The sequence below is a fragment of the Scyliorhinus canicula genome, chromosome 21 (assembly GCF_902713615.1).
Source record: "Scyliorhinus canicula chromosome 21, sScyCan1.1, whole genome shotgun sequence".
In the NCBI taxonomy this organism is placed as follows: domain Eukaryota; kingdom Metazoa; phylum Chordata; class Chondrichthyes; order Carcharhiniformes; family Scyliorhinidae; genus Scyliorhinus; species Scyliorhinus canicula.
The window spans coordinates 6,863,023-6,887,288 of NC_052166.1; the positions used below are offsets into that span (position 1 = coordinate 6,863,023).

The following is a 24,266-nucleotide window of genomic DNA, read 5'->3' on the forward strand; positions in this document are numbered from 1 at the left end:
GGAGGGTTGTGGAGGCTGGAGGTGGTTGGGGAGATAGGGGGGGTTGTGGAGGCTGGAGGTGGCTGGGGAGATAGGGAGGGTTGGGGAGATTGGGAGGGTTGTGGAGGCTGGAGGTGGTTGGGGAGATAGGGAGGGTTGGGGAGATAGGGAGGGTTGTGGACGTTGGAGGTGGTTGGGGAGATAGGGAGGGTTGTGGAGGCTGGAGGTGGCTGGGGAGATAGGGAGGGTTGTGGAGGCTGGAGGTGGTTGGGGAGATAGGGAGGGTTGTGGAGGCTGGAGGTGGTTGGGGAGATAGGGAGGGTTGTGGAGGCTGGAGGTGGTTGGGGAGATAGGGAGGGTTGTGGAGGCTGGAGGTGGTTGGGGAGATAGGGAGGGTTGTGGAGGCTGGTGGTTGGGGAGATAGGGAGGATTGTGGAGGCTGGAGGAGGTTGGGGAGATAGGGAGGGTTGTGGAGGCTGGAGGTGGTTGGGGAGATAGGGAGGGTTGTGGAGGCTGGAGGTGGTTGGGGAGATAGGGAGGGTTGTGGAGGCTGGAGGAGGTTGGGGAGATAGGGAGGGTTGTGGAGGCTGGAGGTGATTGGGGAGATAGGGAGGGTTGTGGAGGCTGGAGGTGATTGGGGAGATAGGGAGGGGCTTTCAAATTGTTGTGATCTGTCAGTCAATGCCCTGAACGGACAAAGTCCGAATCCTATCCCAACAAATCTCACCTTCAGCTAACAAGACTTGAAAAATATTTGCCATGCCCTGTGGGCTCTCAGTCGTTGCCCCAAGTGGTTTAATCACGAGATTTCCCTCCTCCCCAGAGCAGGAATCGACCTGAAATTAACAATATTTTCTAAAACCCGGAAGTAGCAGAAATTCTCTGAAAGTTTTGGAAAGTGAAAGTGTGGAGGCTGCAGACACTCGCAACTACACCCGGGACAGGTAAGATGTAAACATACCCTTTGTCATCCAGATAATCGTCAGACAAGTTTCTCACATAGAGAAGAAAAAGTGTCTTGCTCTAGATTGGGAAACAAAACTGAGCGGCCATAAAAGTGGTTCCTTCCTTCCTGATTCCCAGAGCTTTGCTTTTCAAATTAAACTTCACTTTTAATTCATTTTTTTGAGTTCCAAAGAGCTGGGAGGACCAATTTCGCTTTGATTTTCTTAAACTTTCGATTTCATTATGCTTTTTAAAGAGTTCTCGGAGAAGGGAGGGCGGGGGGGGGAATAAATCTCTGCATGTCATAGATACTGACATTTACTCACAGAAATGAGTTAATTTAAGAATGATGTCCACTTATTCTTCGCCCATACTGAGTGGAACTATTTGCATATTCAGCTTTGTCCCATGTCTATATGTCTCTAAATTAATTATTGTGCAAATTAGGGTGATGATTAAGTTGTGGTTTTATTGCAAAGGCCACAATCAAACTACACGAGGATTATTTGTATGTATGTAGATTGATATTAGTGAGTTTAGCATGTTCATCAACAAACTGCTGTACTAACATCCTCTGTACCTCACAACTCCATGCACCCTCATCTTATCCTGTCACAATCACGAACCCCCCACCCCCCCAGCCCAACCAATCACATTGTCAGAGGGCCAGTGCTGAGGGAGTGACACACTGTCGGAGGGCCAGTGCTGAGGGAGCGCCGCACTGTTGGAGGGCCAGTGCTGAGGGAGTGCTGCACTGTCGGAGGGTCAGTGCTGAGGGAGCACAGTCCTGTCAGAGGTTCAGTGCTGAGAGAGTGCCGCACTGTCAGAGGGTCAGTACTGAGGGAGCGCACACTGCCAGAGGGTCGATACCAAGGGAGTGCCGCACTGTCGGAGAGTCAGTACTGAGGGAGCGCCACACTGTCGGAGAGTCAGTGCTGAGGGAGCGCCACACTGTCGGAGGGTCAGCACTGAGGGAGCGCCGCACTGTCGGAGGGTCAGTACTGAGGGAGCGACGCACTGTCAGAAGTTCAGTGCTGAGGGAGCGTCGCACTCTCGGAGGGCCAGTACTGAGGGTGTGCCGCACTGTCGGAAGGTCAGTACTGAGGGGGTGCAGCACTGTCAGAGGGTCGGTACTGAGGGAGCGCCGCACTGTCGGACGGTCAGTGCTGAGGGAGCGCCGCACTGTCAGGGGTCAGTACATAGGGAGTGCCGCACTGTCAGAGGGTCAGTGCTGAGAGAGCGCCACACTGTCAGGGTTAGTGCTGTGGGAGCACAGCACTGTCGGAGGGTCAGTGCTGAGGGACGCTGCGCAGTCAGGGTCAGTGCTGAGGGAGCACCGCACTGTCAGAGGGTCAGTACTGAGGGAGTGCTGCACTGTCGGAGGGTCAGTGCTGAGGGAGCGCCGCACTGTCGGAGGGTCAGTGCTGAGGGAGCACTGCACTGTCAGAGGGTCAGTATTGACGAGTGCTGCACTGTTGGAGGGTCAGTATTGAGGGAGTGCTGCACTGTCGGAGGGTCAGTGCTGAGGAAGCACTGCACTGTCGGAGGGTCAGTATTGACGAGTGCTGCACTGTTGGAGGGTCAGTATTGAGGGAGTGCTGCACTGTCGGAGGGTCAGTGCTGAGGAAGCACTGCACTGTCGGAGGGTCAGTGCTGAGTGAGCGCTGCAATGTTAGGGGGTCAGTACTGAGTGAGCGCCGCACTGTCGGAGGGTCAGTATTGAGGGAGCACCGCACTGTCGGAGGGTCAGTATTGAGGGAGTGCTGCACTGTCGGAGGGTCAGTGCTGAGGGAAATGGGATAGGAGAGGCGGAAGACCATCCCAACATCCCTCAATCAGCATCACTAAAAAGCTGCTGATCCTTAATATTTTCCCATGCTCTCTGTGGGATCTTCCTGCGTACAATCCGAGTGGCCCAGATTCCATCATTCAAGCGCTGACCAGGCTTAGAGAATGTGCTCCATTGGCTCAAAGGCTTTTTGGGGATAAAAGGTGACCCAATCTTGTTGGACTGTGCACTCCGAACGTTCCACCTCGTTTCCAACCATACCTGATACCTGGCCGAAGGGGCTGCCAACAGCAAGGCCCCCAGGGCACGAGTGACCAGATTATGTCGTCATCAGTAAGCCGTGATCTTATGCTCTGTTTCAGAATTCTCCCCTGTCCGTTGTCCGTGCTGTCTGGCAGGAAGATGTCCATGAGAAGGCGGATCCAGCTGAAGGTCATACTTCTGGGAAACTCCGGGTAGGTTTTATGCACAGGGTCGGGAATCCTGACTAACCACCTTGTGTACCTCAGGGGAATTATATGCAGTGATACATGGTGCATTATATAATATATACAGTATTATTAAATAATATCGATATCGTTGTACCCAGTGATGCATGTGTGCTATTATATAATATAGAACATAGAATTTACAATGCAAGAGGAGGCCATTCGGCCCATCAAGTCTGCACCGGTCTTTGGAAAGAGCGCCCCTCCCAAGCCCCACACCCCCACCCTATCCCCGTAACCCCACCCAACCTTTTTGGCGCAATTTATCCTGGCCAATCCATCTAATCCGCACATCTTTGGACTGTGGGAGGAAACCGGAGCACCCGGAGGAAACCCACGCGGACACTGGGAGGACGTGCAGACTCCGCACAGACAGTGATCCAAGCCGCGAATCGAACCTGGAACCCTGGAGCTGTGAAGGAGACACATCCTGAGTGCGTGAGCACATCCAGAGTGGGAATTGGAACTTGGTAATTCGGTGCAGAGTGGGAAAAGGTGCTTTTCCCCTAATGCTTTGTTCTCTTTCTTCTGGCCTGTAACTGTTAATCTGCAGGGAGAGAACCAGAGTGCATCCTGGGAAGGTAAGTGATTTTTATTTTTATTACCTTTTCAAATTGTGTTTGGGGGGGGGGGGGAACTATAAGTGACATCACAGTAAAGTTGTGACCTGATTGGCTGGTTGGGAATCTGTTAAATTTGAAAAAAAAAATATTGCAAAAAAAAATCTATTTGATTAACTAGATAGTGGAGTAACTAAACCTGAGGGCATTGATCGGTATTTAGCATTTAATTTTACAGTGAAAATCATCTAGCGACAGGGCCATATAGTTAATTGTAACTTAATCTACCAATAATTCAAATGTTTATTTTAAATTAATTAACTAGTGCTTAAATGTCACTCAGCGGGGTGCAGTGCTCCAACTGTGAGATGTGGCAGATCTGTGACACTTCCAGCGTTCTGGTCAACTACATCTGCAGTAAGTGTAACCAATGGCAGCTCCTCACAGACCACGTGGTTTGGTTGGAGCAGCAGTTGGATGCACTTAGGAGCATGCAGGTGGCGGAAAGCATCATAGATAGCAGTTATAGAGATGTGGTCACACCCAAGGTGCAGGCAGAGAGATGGGTGACCACCAGAAGGGGCAGGCAGTCAGTGCAGGAATCCCCTGTGGTTGTCCCCCTCTAGAACAGGTATACCCCTTTGGATACTGTCGGGGGGGGGGGGGGGGGGATAGCCTATCTGGAGAAAGCAGCAGCAGCCAGAGCAGTAGCACCATGGCTGGCTCTGATGTTCAGCAGGGAGGGTCAAAGCGCAGAAGAGCAATAGTCATAGGGGACTCGATAGTCAGGGGCACAGATAGGCGCTTCTGTGGACGTGAAAGAGACTCCAGGATGGTATGTTGCCTCCCTGGTGCCAGGGTCCAGGATGTCTCCGAACGGGTAGCGGGCATCCTGAAGTGGAGGGCAAACAGGCAGACGTCGTTGTACATATTGGTACTAACGACATAGGCATGAAGGGGCATGAGGTCCTGCAGCAGAAGTTCAGGGAGCTAGGCAGAAAGTTAAAAGACAGGACCTCTAGGGTTGTAATCTCGGGATTACTCCCTGTGCCACGTGCCAGTGAGGCTAGAAATAGGAAAATAGAGCAGCTGAACACGTGGCTAAACAGCTGATGTAGGAGGGAGGGTTTCCATTATCTGGACCACTGGGAACTCTTCCGGGGCAGGTGTGGCCTGTATAAGAAGGACGGGTTGCATCTAAACTGGAGAGGCATAAATATCCTGGCCACGAGGCTTGTCACACGGGAGGGTTTAAACTAGTATGGCAGGGGGGTGGGTACCGGAGCAATAGGTCAGAAGGTGAAAGCATTGAGGGAGAACTAGGGAATAGGGCCAGTATGGCTCTGAGGCTGAGCAGACAGGGAGATGTTGCTGAAAACAGCAGGTCTGGTGGCCTGAAGTGCATATGTTTTAATGCAAGAAGTATTACGGGTAAGGCAGATGAACTTAGAGCTTGGATTAGTACTTGGAACTATGATGTTGTTGCCATTACAGAGACCTGGTTGAGGGAAGGACAGGATTGGCAGCTAAACGTTCCAGGATTTAGGTGTTTCAGGCGGGATAGAGGGGGATGTAAAAGGGGTGGCAGAGATGCGCTACTGGTTAGGGAGAATATCACAGCTGTACTACGGGAGGACACCTCAGAGGGCAGCGAGGCTGTATGGGTAGAGATCAGGAATAAGAAGGGTGCAGTCACAATGTTGGGGGTGATAGAGGAGCAGATAGGTAGACAGATTTTGGAAAGGAGTAAAAGCAACAGGGTTGTTGTGATCGGAGACTTTAACTTCCCCAATATTGACTGGGAGTCACTTAGTGTTAGGGGCTTGGATGGGGCAGAGTTTGTAAGGAGCATCCAGGAGGGCTTCTTAAAACAAAATGTAGATAGTCCAATATGTAGATAGGCTGTACTGGACCTAATATTGGGGAATGAGCCCGGCCAGGTGGTAGAAGTTTCAGTAGGGAGCATTTCGGGAACAGTGACCACAATTCAGTAAGTTTTAAAGTGCTGGTGGACAAGGATAAGAGTGGTCCTAGGGTGAATGTGCTAAATTGGGGGAAGGTTAATTATAACAATATTAGGCGGGAACTGAAGAACCTAGATTGGGGGAGGATGTTTGAGGGTAAATCAACATCTGACATGTGGGAGGCTTTCAAATGTCAGTTGAAATGAATTCAGGACCGGCACGTTCCTGTGTGGAAGAGGATAAATACGGCAAATTTCAGGAACCGTGGATAACGAGAGATATTGTAGGCCTCGTCAAAAGAAAAAGGAGGCATTTGTCAGGGCTAGAAGGCTGGGAACAGACGAATCCTGTGTGGAATATAAGGAAAGTAGGAAGGAACTTGAGCAAGGAGTCAGGAGGGCTAAAAGGGGTCACGAAAAGTATTTACAAATAGGGTTAAGGAAAATCCCAAGGCTTTTTACACATACATAAAAAGCAAGAGGGTAGCTAGGGAAAGGGTTGGCTCACTGAAGGATAGGCAAGGGAATCTATGTGTGGAGCCAGAGGAAATGGGTGAGGTACTTGATGGAACCATCAATTCAGCGAACACGTGTAGTTGGATCTGAACAGGGGCTTTAATACACTTACAACAGAGCCAGCCTATTCGTCGTTGAACTCCAGATGACTGCAGGCTGGCTCTTTATACATCGGTCCCAGGGGGAGGAGTCCTGGGCGGAGCCAAGGGAGGAGCCCAGTACAAACTCTCGCGTACTCCCAGAGCGACTCCCCCTGGTGGTCGGATAGTGCAACTGCACTTACAATGGTGGATAGTGAACATATGTACACGGAGTTATATTGGCAACTATATATAGTGTGAAACACATTCACCACAGTACTAAATGAATACTTTGCATCAGTATTCACCAAAGAGAAGGAATTGGGGGATGTTGAGTCTGGAGAAGGGTGTGTAGATAGCCTGGGTCACATTGAGATCCAAAAAGATGAGGTGTTGGGCGTCTTGAAAAATATTAAGGTATATAAGTCCCCAGGGCCTAATGGTACCTACCCCAGAATACTGAAAGAGGCTGGAGCGGAAATTGCTGAGGCCTTGACAGAAATCTTTGGATCCTCACTGTCTTCAGATGATGCCCCGGAGGACTGGAGAATAGCCAATGTTGTTGCTTTGTTTAAGAAGGGTAGCAAGGATAATCCAGGGAACTGCAGGCCGGTGAGCCTTACATCAGTGGTAGGGAAATTACTGGAGAGAATTCTTCGAGGCACGATCTACTCCCATTTGGAAGCAAATGGACGTACAGTAGTCCCCCGTTATACCGCACTCCGCGATATACCGCGGGGGAGCTTATGGACCCCAACTGTCAGTTGTGTCAATTTCAGCGGCCGGCTGATTATTTCAGTGAGAGAGAAGCTTCCCTCTCTGGATCAAAGTGAGCCGGCCGCTGAAATTGACACTGCCGGCTGCTCTCTCCCTCCAATCGGAAACATTAAAACTTAAAAGTTGGATTGGAGGGAGAGAGCAGCGGGCAGTGTCAATTTCAGCGGCCGGCTCACTTTGATCCAGAGAGGGAAGCTGCTCTCTCACTGAAACAATCAGCCGGCCGCTGAAATTGACACTGCCGAGGGGGGGGCGGGTGTTGGGGGGGGAGAAGAGGGGGGGCGGGTGTTGGGGGGGGACAAGAGGGGGGGCGGGTGTTGGGGGGGAGAGGAGGGGGGGCGGGTGTGGGGGAGACCCCCCTGTGGGTGTGGGGGAGACCCCCCTGTGGGTGTGGGGGAGACCCCCCCCTGGGGGTGTGGGGGAGAGAGGGGGGCCCTGCGGGTGTTGCGGGAGAGAGGGGGGCCCTGCGGGTGTTGGGGGGGCGGGTGTGGGCGGGTGTGGGGGAGACCCCCCTGTGGGTGTGGGGGAGACCCCCCTGGGGGTGTGGGGGGAGAGGGTGGACCTGCGGGTGTTGGGGGAGAGAGGGGGCCCTGCGGGTGTTGGGGGGGGAGAGGAGGGGGGCGGGTGTTGGGGGGGGGGAGAGGAGGGGGATGGGTGTGGAGGGGGGCGGGTGTGGGGGAGACCCCCCTGTGGGTGTGGGGGAGACCCCCCTGGGGGTGTGGGGGAGACCCCCCTGGGGGTGTGGGGGAGAGAGGGGGGCCCTGCGGGTGTTGCGGGAGAGAGGGGGGCCCTGCGGGTGTTAGGGGGGGAGAGGTGGGGGGGGGGGGGGGGGGGGGGGGGGCGGGGGGGGGGGCGGGTGTGGGGGAGACCCCCCTGGGGGTGTGGGGGAGACCCCCCTGGGGGTGTGGGGGAGAGAGGGTGGACCTGCGGGTGTTGGGGGAGAGAGGAGGGCCCTGCGGGTGTTGGGGGAGAGAGGGGGGCCCTGCGGGTGTTGGGGGACGGGGGAGGAGAGAGGGGGGAGCGGGCGAGCCGGAGGGTGTGGGGAGGGGGCGAGCCGGAGGGTGTGGGGGGACAGGGGGCGAGCTGGACGCTGTGGGGGAGAGCAGGAGGGTGTGGGGGAGAGGGGGAGAGGGAGCGAGCCGGAAGGTGTGGGGGGAGAGGGGGCGAGCTGGACGCTGTGGGGAGAGCAGGAGGATGTGGGGGGGAGAGGGAGTGAGCCGGAGGGTGTGTGGGGAGAGGGGGCGAACCGGAGGATGTGGGGGGAGAGGGGGCGAGCCGGAGGGTGTGGGGAGGGGGCGAGCCGGAGGATGTGGGGGGAGAGGGGGCGAACCGGAGGGTGTGGGGGGAGAGGGGCGAGCCGGAGGGTGTGGGGGGGAGAGGGGGCGAGCCGGAAGGTGTGGGGGGAGAGGGGGCGAGCCGGAGGGTGTGGGGGGAGAGGGGGCGAGCCGGAGGGTGTGGGGGGAGAGGGGGCGAGCCGGAGGGTGTGGGGGGAGAGGGGCGAGCCGGAGGGTGTGGGGAGGGGGCGAGCCGGAGGATGTGGGGGGAGAGGGGGCGAACCGGAGGGTGTGGGGAGAGAGGTGGCGAGCCGGAGGGTGTGGGGGGGAGAGAGGGCGAGCCGGAAGGTGTGGGGGGAGAGGGGGCGAGCCGGAGGGTGTGGGGGGAGAGGGGGCGAGCCGGAGGGTGTGGGGGGGAGAGAGGGCGAGCCGGAAGGTGTGGGGGGAGAGGGGGCGAGCCGGAGGGTGTGGGGGGAGAGGGGGCGAGCCGGAGGGTGTGGGGGGAGAGGGGGCGAGCCAGAGGGTGTGGGGGGGAGAGGGGGCGAGCCGGAAGGTGTGGGGGGGAGAGGGGGCGAGCCGGAGGGTGTGGGGGGAGAGGGGTCTAGTTGGAGGATGTGGGGGGAGAGGGGGCAAGCCGGAGGTAAAAAAAAGAAATTGACACTGCCGGCTGCTCTCTCCCTCCAATCAGAAACATTAAAACTTAAAAGTTGGATTGGAGGGAGAGAGCAGCGGGCAGTGTCAATTTCAGCGGCCGGCTGATTTCAGTGAGAGCAGCTTCCTTCTCCGGATCAAAGTGAGCCGGCCGCTGAAATTTTAATTGGATCCACGATGGGGGTTTTAAATTTATTTAAAAATCTATGCTAGCGCTTCCCATTGTGAGTCTACGGGGGTCTGACCTCTCCCCCCGCCCCCCCGTAGACTCACAATGGGAAGCGCTAGCATAGATTTTTAAATTAAATTTAAAACCCCCATCATGGATATCCGCGGCTCGGATACAACGCGGGTGGCTGTCTTGGACCCCAACACCCGCGTTATAAAGGGGGACTACTGTATTAGCGAGAGGCAGCATGGTTTTGTGAAGGGGAGGTCATGTCTCACTAACTTGATTGAGTTTATCGAGGAGGTCACAAAGATGATTGATGCAGGTAGGGCAGTGGATGTTGTCTATATGGACTTCAGTAAGGCCTTTGACAAGGTCTCTCAGACTGATACAAAAGGTGAAGTCACACGGGATCAGGGGTGAGCTGGCAAGGTGGATACAGAACTGGCTAGGTCATAGAAGGCAGAGAGTAGCAGAAAAGCAGATGCTTTTCTGATTGGAGGGCTGTGACTAGTGGTGTTCCGCAGGGATCAGTGCTGGGACCTTTGCTGTTCATAGTATATATAAATGATTTGGAGGAAAAGGTAACTGGTTTGATTAGTAAGTTTGCGGACGATACAAAGGTTGATCGAATTGCGGATAATGTTGAGGACTGTCAGAGGATACAGCAGGATTTAGATCGCTTGGAGACTCGGGCAGTGAGATGGCAGATGGAGTTTAATCTGGACAAATGTGAGGTAATGCATTTTGGAAGGTCTAATGCAGGTAGGGAATATACAGTGAATGATAGAACCCTCAAGAGTATTGACAGTCAGAGAGATCTAGGTGTACAGGTCCACAGGTCACTGAAAGGGGCAACACAGGTGGAGAAGGTAGTCAAGAAGGCATACGGCATGCTTGCCTTCATTGGCCGGGGCATTGAGTATAAGAATTGGCAAGTCATGTTGCAGCTGTATAGAACCTTAGTTAGGCCACACTTGGAGTATAGGGTTCAATTCTGGTCGCCACACTACCAGAAGGATGTGGAGGCTGTAGAGAGGGTGCAGAAGAGATTTACCAAGATGTTGCCTGGTATGGAGGGCATTAGCTATGAGGAGAGGTTGAATAAACTCGGTTTGTTCTCACTGGAACGGCGGAGGTTGAGGGGCGACCTGATAGAAGTCTACAAAATTAGGAGGGGCATAGACTGAGTGGATAGTCAGAGGCTTTTTCCCAGGGTAGAGGGGTCAATTACTAGGGGGCATCAGTTTAAGGTGCGAGGGGCAAGGTTTAGAGGAGATGTACGAGGCACGTTTTTTACACAGAGAGTAGTGGGTGCCTGGAACTCGCTGCCGGAGGAGGAGGTGGAAGCAGGGACGATAGTGACGTTTAAGGGACATCTTGACAAATCCTTGACAAAGGATGGACCATGTGCAGTCCAAAGATGTGCGGGTTAGGTGGATTGGCCATGCTAAATTGCCCGTAGTGTCCTAATAAAAGTAAGGTTAAGGGGGGGGTTGTTGGGTTACGGGTATAGGGTGGATACGTGGGTTTGAGTAGGGTGATCATGGCTCGGCGCAACATTGAGGGCCGAAGGGCCTGTTCTGTGTTGTACTGTTCTATGTTCTATGTTCTATGTTCTATGAATAGGAAGGGAATAGAGGGATACGGACCCCGGAAGTGTAGAAGATTTTAGTTTAGACGGGCAGCATGATCGGTGCAGGCTTGGAGGGCCGAAGGGCCTGTTCCTGTGCTGTACATTTCTTTGTCCTTTGTTCACTGTGCTACCGTGCTGCCCTAATATACAGTGTTATACTCAGTGACACACGGTGTGTTATTATATAATATATACCATGTTATACCCAGTGACGCACGCTGTGTTCTTATATGATGTCTGCAGTGTTATGCCCAGTAATTATGGTGCATTATATATTATATAGAGTGTTATACTCAGTGATGCACAATGTGTTATTATGTAATATCTACGTGTTATACCCAGTGATGCACAGTGTGTTATAGAATATATACCATGTTATACAAAGTGACGCACGTTGTGTTATTATATAATATACAGTGTTATACCCAGTGATGCATGGTGTGTTATATAATATATACAGTGTTATACCCAGTGACACATGGTGTGTTGTATAATATATACAGTTATACCCAGTGACGCATGGTGTGTTATATAATATATACAGTGTTATACCCAGTGACGCATGGTGTGTTGTATAATATATACAGTGTTATACCCAGTGACGCATGGTGTGTTGTATAATATATACAGTGTTATACCCAGTGACGCATGGTGTGTTGTATAATATATACAGTGTTATACCCAGTGACGCATGGTGTGTTGTATAATATATACAGTGTTATACCCAGTGACGCATGGTGTGTTGTATAATATATACAGTTATACCCAGTGATGCACAGTGTGTTATTTCCTATACAGTTAGGGGCTGGTTTAGCTCACCAGGCTAAATCGCTGGCTTTTAAAGCAGACCAAGCAGGCCAGCAGCACGGTTCGATTCCCGTACCAGCCTCCCCGGACAGGCGCCGGAATGTGGCGACTAGCGGCTTTTCACAGTAACTTCATTGAAGCCTACTCGTGACAATAAGCGATTTTCATTTCAGTTATACCCAGTGACGCATGGTGTTTTGTATAATATATACAGTTACTGTTGTTATTACATACGTACAGTGTTATACCCAGTGATGCACGGTGTGTTGTATAATATATACAGTTATACCCAGTGACGCACAGTGTTATTATATAATATATAGTGTTATACCCAGTGACGCACGGTGTGTTGTACATTATATATACAGTTATACCCAGTGACGCACTGTGTTCCCCATGGCTTCTGCTGCCATGCCCTTTTAGGGGATTGAGGTGGTGGGTGTTGGCGTCGCTGTCGAAGGAGCTTTGGCGAGTGGCTGCATTGCATCTTGCAGATCGAACACACTGATTCTGCTTCGCCCCACTGGCGGAGCGGGTGGATGTTGGAAGGTGGTGGTTAGCGTGTCAATCAAGCCGGGGCTGCTTTGCCATGGATGGAATACGAGATTGAACAAGGCTGCCTGAGCTTGGAGTTCCACGGTCTGGGAACGTGCCGGGTAACACCCCTTCTGTGACCTCTTTTATTTTCCACAGAGTGGGGAAATCGGCCCTCATGAACCTGTATGTGAACAAGCGATACACTAACTCGTACAAAGCGACAATCGGAGCGGACTTCCTGATCCGGGATGTCACCTTGGATGGCAAAAATATCACCGTGCAGGTTGGTAACGGGGATAGCAGCTCCCCCCGGGCACCCCCTACCTCTCCGTTTCTTACCACCCAGAACATGAGCAGAATAAAACTGGCGATGCCTGGAGGCCGAGGCGGGTGACTACTCTGCGAGCTCGGCCTCGGAGGTTTGGTGGGAGCTGGGCGGGGCAGCCCAGACCTGAGCCTGTTGAATTGGGGCTGGAGACCCTCGGTGCTAGGTGAAGGACGATTAAGGGGGCCACGTAACGTTTGTGCGCTGCCCGCGAGTGACAACAATCCGTCTGGCTTGCTCAGACGGGCGCGCCCACCTCCAATGTGCGAGGTTCCCAGTTTGAGGCTCGCTCCCGAGGCCTCTTGTGCGTCTGAGTCTGACCCCGCACCCAGGGAATACCACACTGCTGTAAGTGCTGTCTTCGGGAGAAATCTTTGAACCCATGTGCCCGTCAGCCCCAGCAAGATCCCCTGGCGCGTGTCTCGAAGACAACTCATTCGCACAATCAGCAAGGTGAGAATCTTGCTGTGCATGTCTTGTGTCTTGACTGCCATGTTTCGTACAGGGTTCAGAGAACCCCAAAGTGTATCATGGAGTTCACCTGACCCACAACTTTTACTAGATTGTGGTTATGGGGAGCACACGGGCCTACCTTAGAGGTGTGATGCACCAGAGAGCTAAAGTACTTAACAACTATCAACACCAACCCACCCCACAGATACAATACTCTATAAGTAAATCTTAATCCTTAATCAATAAGACAAAAGACCCTTTTAAACACAGAGATCAGGTTTAAATTCTCTACTGAGAGCAGTCAGCAGTTTGAAATCACCCAACTGATGTGGAGACAGTCTTTAGATTGCAGGGAGAGATCGTTATACAGCTCCTTGCTTTGCCTGCAGCTATCCAGCTCTCAAAACAAAACTAAAAACACCCTGTAGCTGCCTGCTCAAACACAAAGGTGAAAGACAGACAGCCCAGCTCCACCCACACTCTGACATCACTGCAGCTATTCGATAAACACCCATTTCTTTAAAGGTGCATCCACTACAGCTATTTAACAAACACCCAGTTCTTAAAGGTTCTCTCACATGACAGTGACAACAGTGACTGTGTGTCAATGATGTACTTTGTTTTGCTGAAAAACGTTGCGATATCTCTTGGGCATCAAATCTGCAAGGTAAATGTCTAGCGGAATGTTGAATCCGTTGCAGGATTGACGCCAAGACGTATTCAGGGCTGGCTACCAAAAGATATTTTGCAGGAGCTTTTTGAAGGAAGGGAGAGAGCGACAAGTCGAGAAGTTTAGGGAGGAATTTCAGAGCTAAAGCCCCGCCCCCTCCCCCACTCCAGGCAATTGAAGGCACGGCCGCCAATGGTGGAGCGATGGGAATCGGGAGGGGGTGGGGTATGCTCAAGAGGTTGGAAGTGGAGAAGCCGCTGCCTGGGGAAAGCGTGCAGCGTAATCAAAGACCCCTCCCACCCGGCTTACTCACTCTTCCATCTTCTTCCATCGGGCAGGAGATGTAAAAGTCTGAGAACACGCACGAACAGATTCAAAAACAGCTTCTTCCCCGCTGTTACCAGACTCCTAAGCGACCCTCTTATGGACTGATCTGATTTAACACTACACCCCTGTACGCTTCACCCGATGCCGGTGCTTATGTAGTTACATTGTGTACCTTCTGTTGCCCTATTATGTATTTTATTTTTTAAAGAATCTTCATGTACTAAATGATCTGTTAGAGCTACTCACAGAAAAATACTTTTCACTGCACCTCGGTACACGTGACAATAAACCAATCCAATCCAATCTCAGCGTGTTGGGGGAGGTTACAGAGATAGGGAGAGTTGTAGGGGCTGGAGGAGATTACAAGATAGGGAGGGTTGTAGGGGCTGGAGGAGGTTACAGAGATAGGGAGGGTTTTGGGGGCTGGAGGAGGTTACAGAGATAGGGAGGATTGTAGGGGCTGGAGGAGGTTACAGAGATAGGGAGGGTTGTAGGGGCTGAAGGAAATTACAGCGATAGGGAGGGTTGTAGGGGCTGGAGGAGATTACAGAGATGGGGAGGGTTGTAGGGGTTGGAGGAGGTTACAGAGATAGGGAAGGTTGTAGGGGCTGGAGGAGGTTACAGAGATAGGGAAGGTTGTAGGGGCTGGAGGAGGTTACAGAGATAGGGAGGGTTGTAGGGTCTGGAGGAGGTTACAGAGATAGGGAGGGTTATAGGAGCTGGAGAAGGTTACAGAGATAGGGAGGGTTGTCGGGGCTGGAGGAGGTTACAGAGATAGGGAGGGTTGTAGGGACTGGAGGAGGTTACAGCGATAGGGAGGGTTGTAGGGGCTGGAGGAGGTTGAAGAGATAGGCAGGGTTGTAAGAGGCTGAAGGAGGTTAAAGAGATAGGGAGGGTTGCAAGATGCTAGAGGAGATAATGGAGATGGGGAGATGGTACCATGGCCCCTTTAAGGATGGGTGGGCTCCACAGATCACGTGGGGTCAATTCTGCATTAGTGCGTAAACCCCGACCAATAGGGAGTTTGTGCGGGCCCTTGGGTGCAGGACCCTGGACGATGTGGTCCCCAGGGCCCGAGTGTTAAGACCAGTTGTGTGTTGTGTCACAGTTACTTAACTGCCGTTGCCTTACCTCAATAAACCCTTTTATTGATTACTGGAAGCCTTCAGCGTATGTCTTGAGCTGCCACATAGGCAACGAGGTGAAAATTTTCGATCACAGCTGGTCGTGAATCCCCGGAAGTTTTAAGACCATCAGGCTTAGGAGCAGAAGTCAGTCATTCGGCCCATCGAGTCTGCTCTGCCAATGAGATCCTGGCTGACCTGATGTGATAATTCTCGACTCCACTTTCCCGCTTTACCCCCCGTAACCCTCGACTCCCTCACTGATTAACAATCTGTCTCTCTCGGCCTTGAACATACTTAACGGCCCGGCCTCTACAGCTCTCTGCGGTAAAGAATTCCACAGATTCACTCCCCTCTGAGGGAAGAAATTCCTCCTCATCTCTGTTTTATATGGGCGACTCTGAGATTATGGGAATCCCATAGAAACCTGTAAAATTCGAACAGGACTGGACAGGGTACATAGAACATAGAACATTACAGCGCAGTACAGGCCCTTTGGCCCTCGATGTTGCACCGTCCTGTGAAACCCCTCTAAAGCCCATCTACACTATTCCCTTGTCGTCCATATGCCTATCCAATGACCATTTGAATGCGTTCAGTGTTGGCGAGTCCACTACTGTTGCAGGCAGGGCATTCCACACCCTTACTACTCTCTGAGTAAAGAACCTACCTCTGACATCTGTCCTATATGTATCTCCCCTCAATTTAAAGCTATGTCCCCTCATGCTGGACATCACCATCCGAGGAAAAAGGCTCTCGATGTCCACCCTATCTAATCCTCTGATCATCTTGTATGCCTCAATTAAGTCCCCTCTTAACCTTCTTCTCTTTAACGAAAACAGCCTCAAGTCCTTCAGCCTTTCCTCATATGATCTTCCCTCCATACCAGGCAACATTCTTGTAAATCTCCTCTGTACCCTTTCCAATACTTCCACATCCTTCTGATAATGTGGCAACCAGAACTGCACACAATACTCCAAATGCGGCCGCACCAGAGTTTTGTACAACTGCAACATGACCTCGTGGCTCAAACTCAATTCCTCTACCAATACAAGCTAACACACCGTACGCCTTCTTAACAACCCTCTCAACCTGGGTGGCAACTTTCAGGGATCTATGGACATAGACACCGAGATCTCTCTGCTCGTCCACACTACCAAGAATCTTACCATTAGCCCAGTACTCTGCCTTTCTGTTATTCCTCCCAAAATGAATCACCTCACACGTTTCTGCGTTAAACTCCATTTGCCACCTGTCAGCCCAGCTCTGCAGCTGATCTATGTCCCTCTGTAACTTGTAACATCCTTCTGCACTGTCCACAACTCCACCGACTTTAGTGTCATCTGCAAATTTACTCACCCATCCTTCTACACCCTCCTCCAGGTCATTTATAAAAATGACAAACAGCAATGGCCCCAAAACAGATCCTGTGGCACACCACTAGTAACTGGACACCAGTCAGAGCATTTCCCATCAACCACCACTCTAGCCAATTTCTGATCCAAACTGCTAAATCACCCTGAATCCCATGCCTCTGTATTTTCTGCAATAGCCTACCGTGGGGAACCTTATCAAACGCTTTACTGAAATCCATATACACCACATCAACTGCTTTACCCTCATCCACCTGTTTGGTCACCTTCTCGAAGAACTCAATGAGATTTCTGAGGCACGACCTACCCTTCACAAAACCATGTTGACTATCTCTAATTAAATTATTCCTTTCCAGATGATTATACATCCTATCTCTTGTAAACCTTTCCAAGACTTTTCCCACAACAGAAGTAAGGCTCACTGGTCTATAGTTACCGGGGTTATCTCTACTCCCCTTTTTGTACAAGGGGACAACATTTGCTATCCTCCAGTGCTCTGGCACTATTCCTGTAGACAAAGATGACTTAAAGATCAAAGCCAAAGGCTCAGCAATCTCCTCCCTAGCTTCCCAGAGAATCCTAGGATAAATCCCATCCGGCCCTGGGGACTTATCTATTTTCACACTTTCCAGAACCGCTAACACCTCCTCCTTATGAACCTCAAGCCCTTCTAGTCTAGTAGCCTGTATCTCAGTATTCTCCTTGACAACTTTGTCTTTTTCCTGTGTGAATACTGACGAAAAATACTCATTTAGCACCTCTCCTATCTCCTCGGACACTACGCACAACTTCCCACCACTGTCCTTGACTGGCCCTACTCTTACCTTAGTCATTCTTTTATTTATGGCATACCTATAGGAAGCTTTAGGGTTATCCTTGATCCTACCTGCCAAAGACTTCTCATGTCCTCGCTTGGCTCTTCTTATATAGAATAGAACAGTACAGCACAGAACAGGCCCTTCGGCCCTCGATGTTGTGCCGAGCCATGATCACCCTACTCAAACCCACGTATCCACCCTATACCCGTAACCCAACAACCCCCCACCCCTTAACCTTACTTTTTAGGACACTACGGGCAATTTAGCATGGCCAATCCACCTAACCCGCACATCTTTGGACTGTGGGAGGAAACCGGAGCACCCGGAGGAAACCCACGCACACACGGGGAGGACGTGCAGACTCCGCACAGACAGTGACCCAGCCGGGAATCGAACCTGGGACCCTGGAGCTGTGAACCATTTATGCTAACCACCATGCTACCGTGCCTTTAGAGCCTTCCTAGCTAACTTGTAACTCTCAAGCGACCCAACTGAACCATCACGTCTCATCTTCACATAAGCCTCCTTCTTCCTCTTGACAAGTGATTCAACTGCTTTAGTAACCCATGGTTCCCTCACTCGACCATTTCCTCCCTGCCTAACAGGTACATACTTATCAAGGACACGCAGTAGCTGTTCCTTGAACATGCTCCACGTTTCCATTGTGTCCATCCCCTGCAGTTTTCCTCTCCAGGCGATGCATCCTAAGTCTTGCCTCATCGCATCATAATTGCCTTTCCCCCAGCAATAACTCTTGCCCTGCGGTTTATACCTATCCCTTACCATCACTAAAGTAAACGTAATCGAATTGTGGTCACTATCACCAAAATGCTCACCTACCTCCAAATCTAACACATGTCCTGGTTCATTACCCAGTACCAAATCCAATACGGCCTCGCCTCTTGTTGGCCTATCGACATACTGCATCAGGAAACCCTCCTGCACACATTGGACAAAAATGGATCCATCTAAAGTACTCGAACTATAGTGTTTCCAGTCAATATTTGGAAAGTTAAAGTCCCCCATAGCAACTACCCTGTTATTTTCACTCCTATCCAGAATCATCTTTGCAATCCTTTCCTCTGCATCTCTGGAACTTTTCAGAGGCCTAGAGAAAAGCCCTAACAGGGTGACCTCTCCTTTCCTGTTTCTTAACTCAGCCCATAACTGTCACTTGACAACAGCCCCGCCACAAACCACCTTCAAATTAGGCTGATCGCACTGCACGTATGCAAATTTCCCCGGAACAGCCAATCAGTAGCTCTGCTCTGCTGCCCTCTGCTGGATGCTTGCCTTCACTCGAACTCCTCGGGTCTCTTTCGCAGATACACCTTCAAATTAGGCTGACCGCACTGCACGTATGCAAATTTCCCCGGAACAGCCAATCAGTAGCTCTGCTCTGCTGCCCTCTGTAAGATGCAGGAAGGATGTTCCCGATGGTGGGTCTGTCCAGAACCAGGGGTCACAGTCTGAGGATACGGGGTAGACCATTTCAGACAGAGATGAGGAGAAATTTCTGCACCCAGAGAGTGGTCGGCCTGTGGAAATCGTTACCATAGGCCAAAACATTGTATGTTTTCAAGAAGCAGTTAGACGTAGCACTTCGGGGTGAAGGGGGTAAAAGGATATGGAAGTGGGGGGGAAAATGGGATTGGATTATTGAGTTGGATGACCAGATAATGATCATTTGGCTCGAAGGACCAAATGGCCTCTTCCTATTTTCTATATTTATACGCCCTCTGATGATGTCATAGCCTCTCACAAGAGGAAACATCCTCCCAGCATCTAGTCTCCCCTCCCTCCCCCCCCCCACGAGCATCCTATATGTCTCTCAATAAGGTGGCCTCCTGGTCTTCTGAAGGCAAAAAGGTGATGTCAGTGAGCACCACTGGGCGGTGAGGGATGGGATTGATTGATTGGGGGTTCTGTGACCTGAGACTGCTTCCCATCCCCGCTCCAGTTGTGGGACACCGCCGGGACCGAACGCTTCCAGTCGCTGGGGTCGGTGCTGTACAGGGGCACGAATTGCTGCATCCTGGTGTTCGACGTGACGTCAGAGGCCTCATTCCGGGCGTTGGACGGCTGGAGGAAGGAGTTCTTACTTCAGGCCGATCCCAGGGACCCCGACAGTTTTCCCTTTGTTGTAATCGGCAATAAGATGGACCTCAGCAGCAGCAGAGAGGTGAGTGTAATGAATATCTCGGATATATATGTATTATATGTTTATGGCGTGGGAAGGATTAAAAACTTGGGTTAGTGTGTGTACGACTGCTGCAGTCATGTTTTTTTTCTTAAATCCTGGTTTACAAGAAGAGACAGACACTTTGCTACAAAAGGGATAACTAAAGCTTTGTAAAGATTGGGCTAATGGAATTTTGTTTATATAAATTAAGTTCCTTGGGGTGTGGCTAATTAGAGACATTGGGCTGGATTCTCCATCATGGGATCCTCACTTCGTCGGCAGCGCATTCATGCCCACGGATTTCCTGATGACGTGTGGGTGCCCACAATGGGAAACCCCATTGGCCGGCTCCCGGGAAGGAGGATCCTGCTACTGGCGGAGGCGAACCGCACCAGAAAACAGAGCGGGACGGAGAATCACGGCCATTGTGTTTCGCTTTAGTAAGAGGATGTAGTTAATGGGAGGAGCCAGGGTCGAACCCGTGTCCTCAGCGCCGTGAGGCAGCAGTGCTAACCACTGTGCCGCCATGCCGTCACCTTTCCTTAAATAAGCGGACCAGAACCCCGCCCGGCATTCGAGTTGCGGTCTTACTGACGTCCGGTAGAAGTGAGACAGCCTCACTTTTATGTTTGATTCTTCTTGTAATAAGGGATAGCATTCTGTTAACCTTCTTGATTACTAGCCATGACTGCATATGAACTTTTTGTGACTCTTGCACTAGAATACCCAGATCCCTCTGCAGCTTGGCATTCTGCAATCGTTCCCCGCTTAAGTAAAACTCTGCTCTTTTATTCTTCCTGCCGGAGTGACCAACTTCACATCTTCCGACTGTCATGTGAGAGTACCTTTAAGAAATGGGTGTTTATAAATGGGATGTATATAAATATCTGTAGTGACAGTACCTTTAAGAAATTGGTGTTTATTACTGCAGTGATGCCAGAGAGTGGGTGGAGCTGGGCTGTCTGTCAGCTTTTTACTTTTGTTTTAGGCTGTTTGCTGCAGGGTGTGTTTCAGTTTCGTTTTCAGAGCTGGGTGGTTGCAGTCACAGCCAGAAGATGTATTAGAGTCTCTCTCTGTAATCTAAAGACTGTAAATCGATCTAAAACTAATAACAGTAGTGACTTTAACCTGATGTGCTTCTGGTAAAAGGTGTTTTAAGTCTTATGGATGTTAAAAGGAAAGCTTAAAGGATTACTTAGTGGAGTATTCTTTGGGGGTTGTATTTGAATTAATGCTAAGATATTCACTCAATATTTTAAAAAGGTTAACTTGAATTCATAGAATAAACATTGTTTTGCTTTTAAAAAATACTTCTCCATTTCTGCTGTCCCACACCTGTAGAGTGGGCCGTGTGCTCCCCATACCACAATCTAGTAAAAGTTGTGGGTCAGGTGAACTCCATGATACACTTTGGGGTTCTCTAAACCCTGGCCCAGAACACACTATACGCCATCTGCCAGATGTTAGGGGCAGCACCAGGGTCCCAGGTTCGATTCCCGGCTGGGTCACTGTCTGTGCGGAGTCTGCACGTCCTCCCCGTGTGTGCGTGGGTTTCCTCCGGGTGCTCCGGTTTCCTCCCACAGTCCAAAGATGTGCGGGGATTGGCCATGGTAAATTGTCCGTAGTGTCCTAAAAAGTAAGGTTAAAGGGGGGGTTGTTGGGTTACGGGTATGGGGTGGATACGTGGGTTTGAGTAGGGTGATCATTGCTCGGCACAATATCGAGGGCCGAAGGGCCTGTTCTGTGCTGTACTGTTCTATGTTCTATGTTGGCCCACTCCCTCAACCCACCTTTCTCCATCTCCAACATCCTTACGTCCTCTTCACCTTCCTACCTACCTTGTGTCACCCGCGAATTTAGCTATCGTACCTTCGCTCCCCCCCCCAATCTAAGTTCCAATTCTCTTCCCGTACCTAGTGGTGTACTGAGGCAGACTTTCGTCTGCTTCTATAGTTAGTTATTTCCGGAACAGGTCACTAGTCTGTCGCCAGGGGATTATAGCTTGAGGGGGCGGCGCTCCACATCAAACATGGCTGACCACTCTTACCGCCAGCCATTGGCGACTCTGGAAGGATTTACAGATGGACAAACTCCATTTGCTTGACCGTATTATGAACGCACCTTCCTTGACCACCAAGTCCTGGGGGTGGGACTCGAATCCGGAGCTTCTTCCCTTTGCTTCTTCCTTTCCCCCAACAACGAGTCAGTTGATTGCCTTCTCTGTCCGCCAGGTCAGCACCGAGTGCGCCGAGAACTGGTGTGAAGCCCACAAGTTGTCGTATGTGGAGACCAGCGTGAAGGAGGCCCTGAATGTGGAGGAGGCGTTCCGGGACTGCGTGAGGCTCTCGCTGAAGCGGGTGAGGTCCTCGGGCTGGGAGGTGGGGTTGGGTGAGGGAGGGAAGGGGGGATGCAGTGGTTAAATATTCCTCTGATGGGGGCCTCACGGTAGCATGGTGGTTAGCATCAATGCTTCACAGCTCCAGGTTCCCAGGTTCGATTCCCGGCTGGGTCACTGTCTGTGTGGAGTCTGCACGTCCTCCCCGTGTGTGCGTGGGTTTCCTCCGGGTGCTCCGGTTTCCTCCCACAGTCCAAGATGTGCGGGTTAGAAGGATTGGCCATGCTAAATTGCCCGTAGTGTAAGGTTAATGGGGGGATTGTTGGGTTACGGGTATACGGGTTACGTGGGTTTAAGTGGGGTGATCATTGTTCGGCACAACATCGAGGGCCGAAGGGCCTGTTCTGTGCTGTACTGTTCTATGTTCTATGAGATGTGGGGGCGGTTTATCCATACGTAGGGTGTGGCTGTCACTGGCTGAGCCAGCATTCGTTATTCCACCCCTTGGACAGAGTATCCCTCTTGGAAGGGGGGGGGGGGGGGGGGGAGGGTCGGTCAAGAGTCAACTGCACTTTCATGTGGTGGTCTTGGAGTCACATAGAGGCCAGGCTGGCTAAGGATGCAGATTTCCTGTCTTAATAAAAGGGAATATCGGTGAACCAGAGTTTTAATCACCGTCGTGCCAGATGACAATGGGCTGGTTTCCCCTTTGATGGGGGACTGACTTGGTAATGATTTAATCTGAGAGCCACCGCACCTCGGGTGAGGGGGCGAGGTCGAGAAGGTGGGGTCTTCATGAATAACCTCAGCCGGTAGTGGGAATTGAACCCATGGCGGTTGGCCGCGCTCTGCGTCAGGAATCACTGCCGCTGGGTCAGAATCCTGGCCCTCCCTAATGGCGCAATGGGGGTATCTATACCGCAGGGGGGACTGAAGCGGGTTCAAGATGGCAGCTCATCACCACCGCTAGGGCCTAAGGATGGGCAACCAATGCCGAGCCGAGGGCAACCGTGCCCCACATCCCCGTGAAGGACTAAAACAGCCTCGCGCCATTCGGTGGGATCACGGCTGAATCGGAAAGATTGAACAGGCCTGGGCACTCTTATTTGGCAAAGAGAGGGCTGTGGGGTGGGGTGGGCCAGGTGACCTGATTAAGGCCTGTAAAATAATGGATGGGTTTCCTGGGTCGACATAGAAAAGATGTTCCCACGTTATGTCTGTGTGTGTGTGTGTGTTTGTGTGTTGTTGACGGAGGAGAGAGATTGGGCCATCAATATAAGACGGTCACTAATATATCCAAGCAGAGGAGGTAATTCGGGGAAACATCTTCACCCAGGGAGTGGGAAGAATGTGGCACTCGCTCCCATTGCGAGCTGGGGGGAAGAATGTGGGATTCGCTCCCATTGCGATCGATGTGGGTGGCACAGTGGCACAGTGGTTAGCACTTCTGGCCCACAGAACCAGAGACATGGTTTCAATTTCGTCCTCGGATGACTGTGTGAAGATTGCACTTTCTCCCCGTGTCTGCGTGGGTTTTCCCCGGGTCTAATGTTGTGCCGGTTAGGTGGATTGGCAGTGCTACAATTTGCCTCTTCGTGTCCAGAGATGTGCAGGTTAGGTTACGGGGCTAGGGCGGGGGAAATGGCCCTAAGTAAGGTGCTCTTTCAGAAGGTCAGGTACAGACTCGATTAGCCTCTTGGCTGGTATCGTTCTGCACTGCAGGGATTCTACGGGGCAGTAAACATCTGTCTTGTTTAATTCTGCAGTTGAGGAGCACGGACCAGCCTGTGGCCCAGTCAGACCACATCCAGATCAGCCCCGGTGACGCCAAGCCACGAGAACCGTGTGCCTGCAGCTGATTACGGAACTGGCTTCCTTCCCTCCCAGCGACTGCTCTGCCTCACTGCCAACCATTGCACATTAGAAATGGATCTGGATCAGCTCTGTGCCATCGTCCCCTTCCTCACCCGGCTTCCTGAATGTTCTTCTGCCGTTAAATGTGATCCTCCGTGACCCACCCACCCCGGCCTCTTCCAGCTCTCGCGTCACCTCGCTTCCCCGCCGACGTAGAATCTTCCAGAAGAATCCAATCGTTGCGGCTGCCATCCGCTTGGAGACTCCGTCGAACCTTACCACCCCTGCTGCCCACCCCTCTCGCCGGGAACCGTGTCCCCCTTGGGCGAGTGTGGACAGTGCACGAGGGGGTCACAGGTAATCCCATTGATAGGGACCTTCGCAGGATGGAACATGTCTGCCTTGGATTGAGCCGACCCATCGGAGCGAAGAGTGGGATTCTTGCAAAGGAGCCAATGAAACTGGGATTTTCCCCGAGGGCTGAGCAATGGGACTTAAATCTAGATGAGTCTGCAAAATGCCCCACAATAGTCACTTGAAGCTTTTTGTCTCTCTCTCATGTATTTTCTCTCCCTCTCTCTCGTGTGTGTTCTCTCTCACTCGTGTGTGTTCTCTCTCTCGTGTGTGTTCTCTC

At 51.5% G+C, this 24,266-nt stretch overlaps 1 protein-coding gene across 1 annotated transcript; it reads left to right on the forward strand.

Annotated features, from left to right (window-relative positions):
• The first annotated feature begins 677 nt into the window (after positions 1 to 677).
• Positions 678 to 24,266, forward strand: LOC119955862 (ras-related protein rab7-like). Its single transcript, XM_038782502.1, has 6 exons — positions 678 to 923; positions 3,076 to 3,168; positions 12,328 to 12,454; positions 19,222 to 19,443; positions 21,675 to 21,800; positions 23,545 to 24,266. Exons 2-6 carry the CDS (start codon positions 3,116 to 3,118, stop codon positions 23,635 to 23,637), a joined length of 621 nt encoding a protein of 206 aa, XP_038638430.1. The 5' UTR covers positions 678 to 923; positions 3,076 to 3,115; the 3' UTR covers positions 23,638 to 24,266.

Coding starts and splice junctions, on each gene's coding strand:
- LOC119955862 (XM_038782502.1), top strand. CDS start 3,116: ATGTCCATGAGAAGGCGGATCCAGCTGAAGGTCATACTTCTGGGAAAC. Junction 12,455..19,221: donor GCAAAAATATCACCGTGCAG/GTTGGTAACGGG, acceptor TCCCCGCTCCAG/TTGTGGGACACCGCCGGGAC. Junction 19,444..21,674: donor ACCTCAGCAGCAGCAGAGAG/GTGAGTGTAATG, acceptor TCTGTCCGCCAG/GTCAGCACCGAGTGCGCCGA.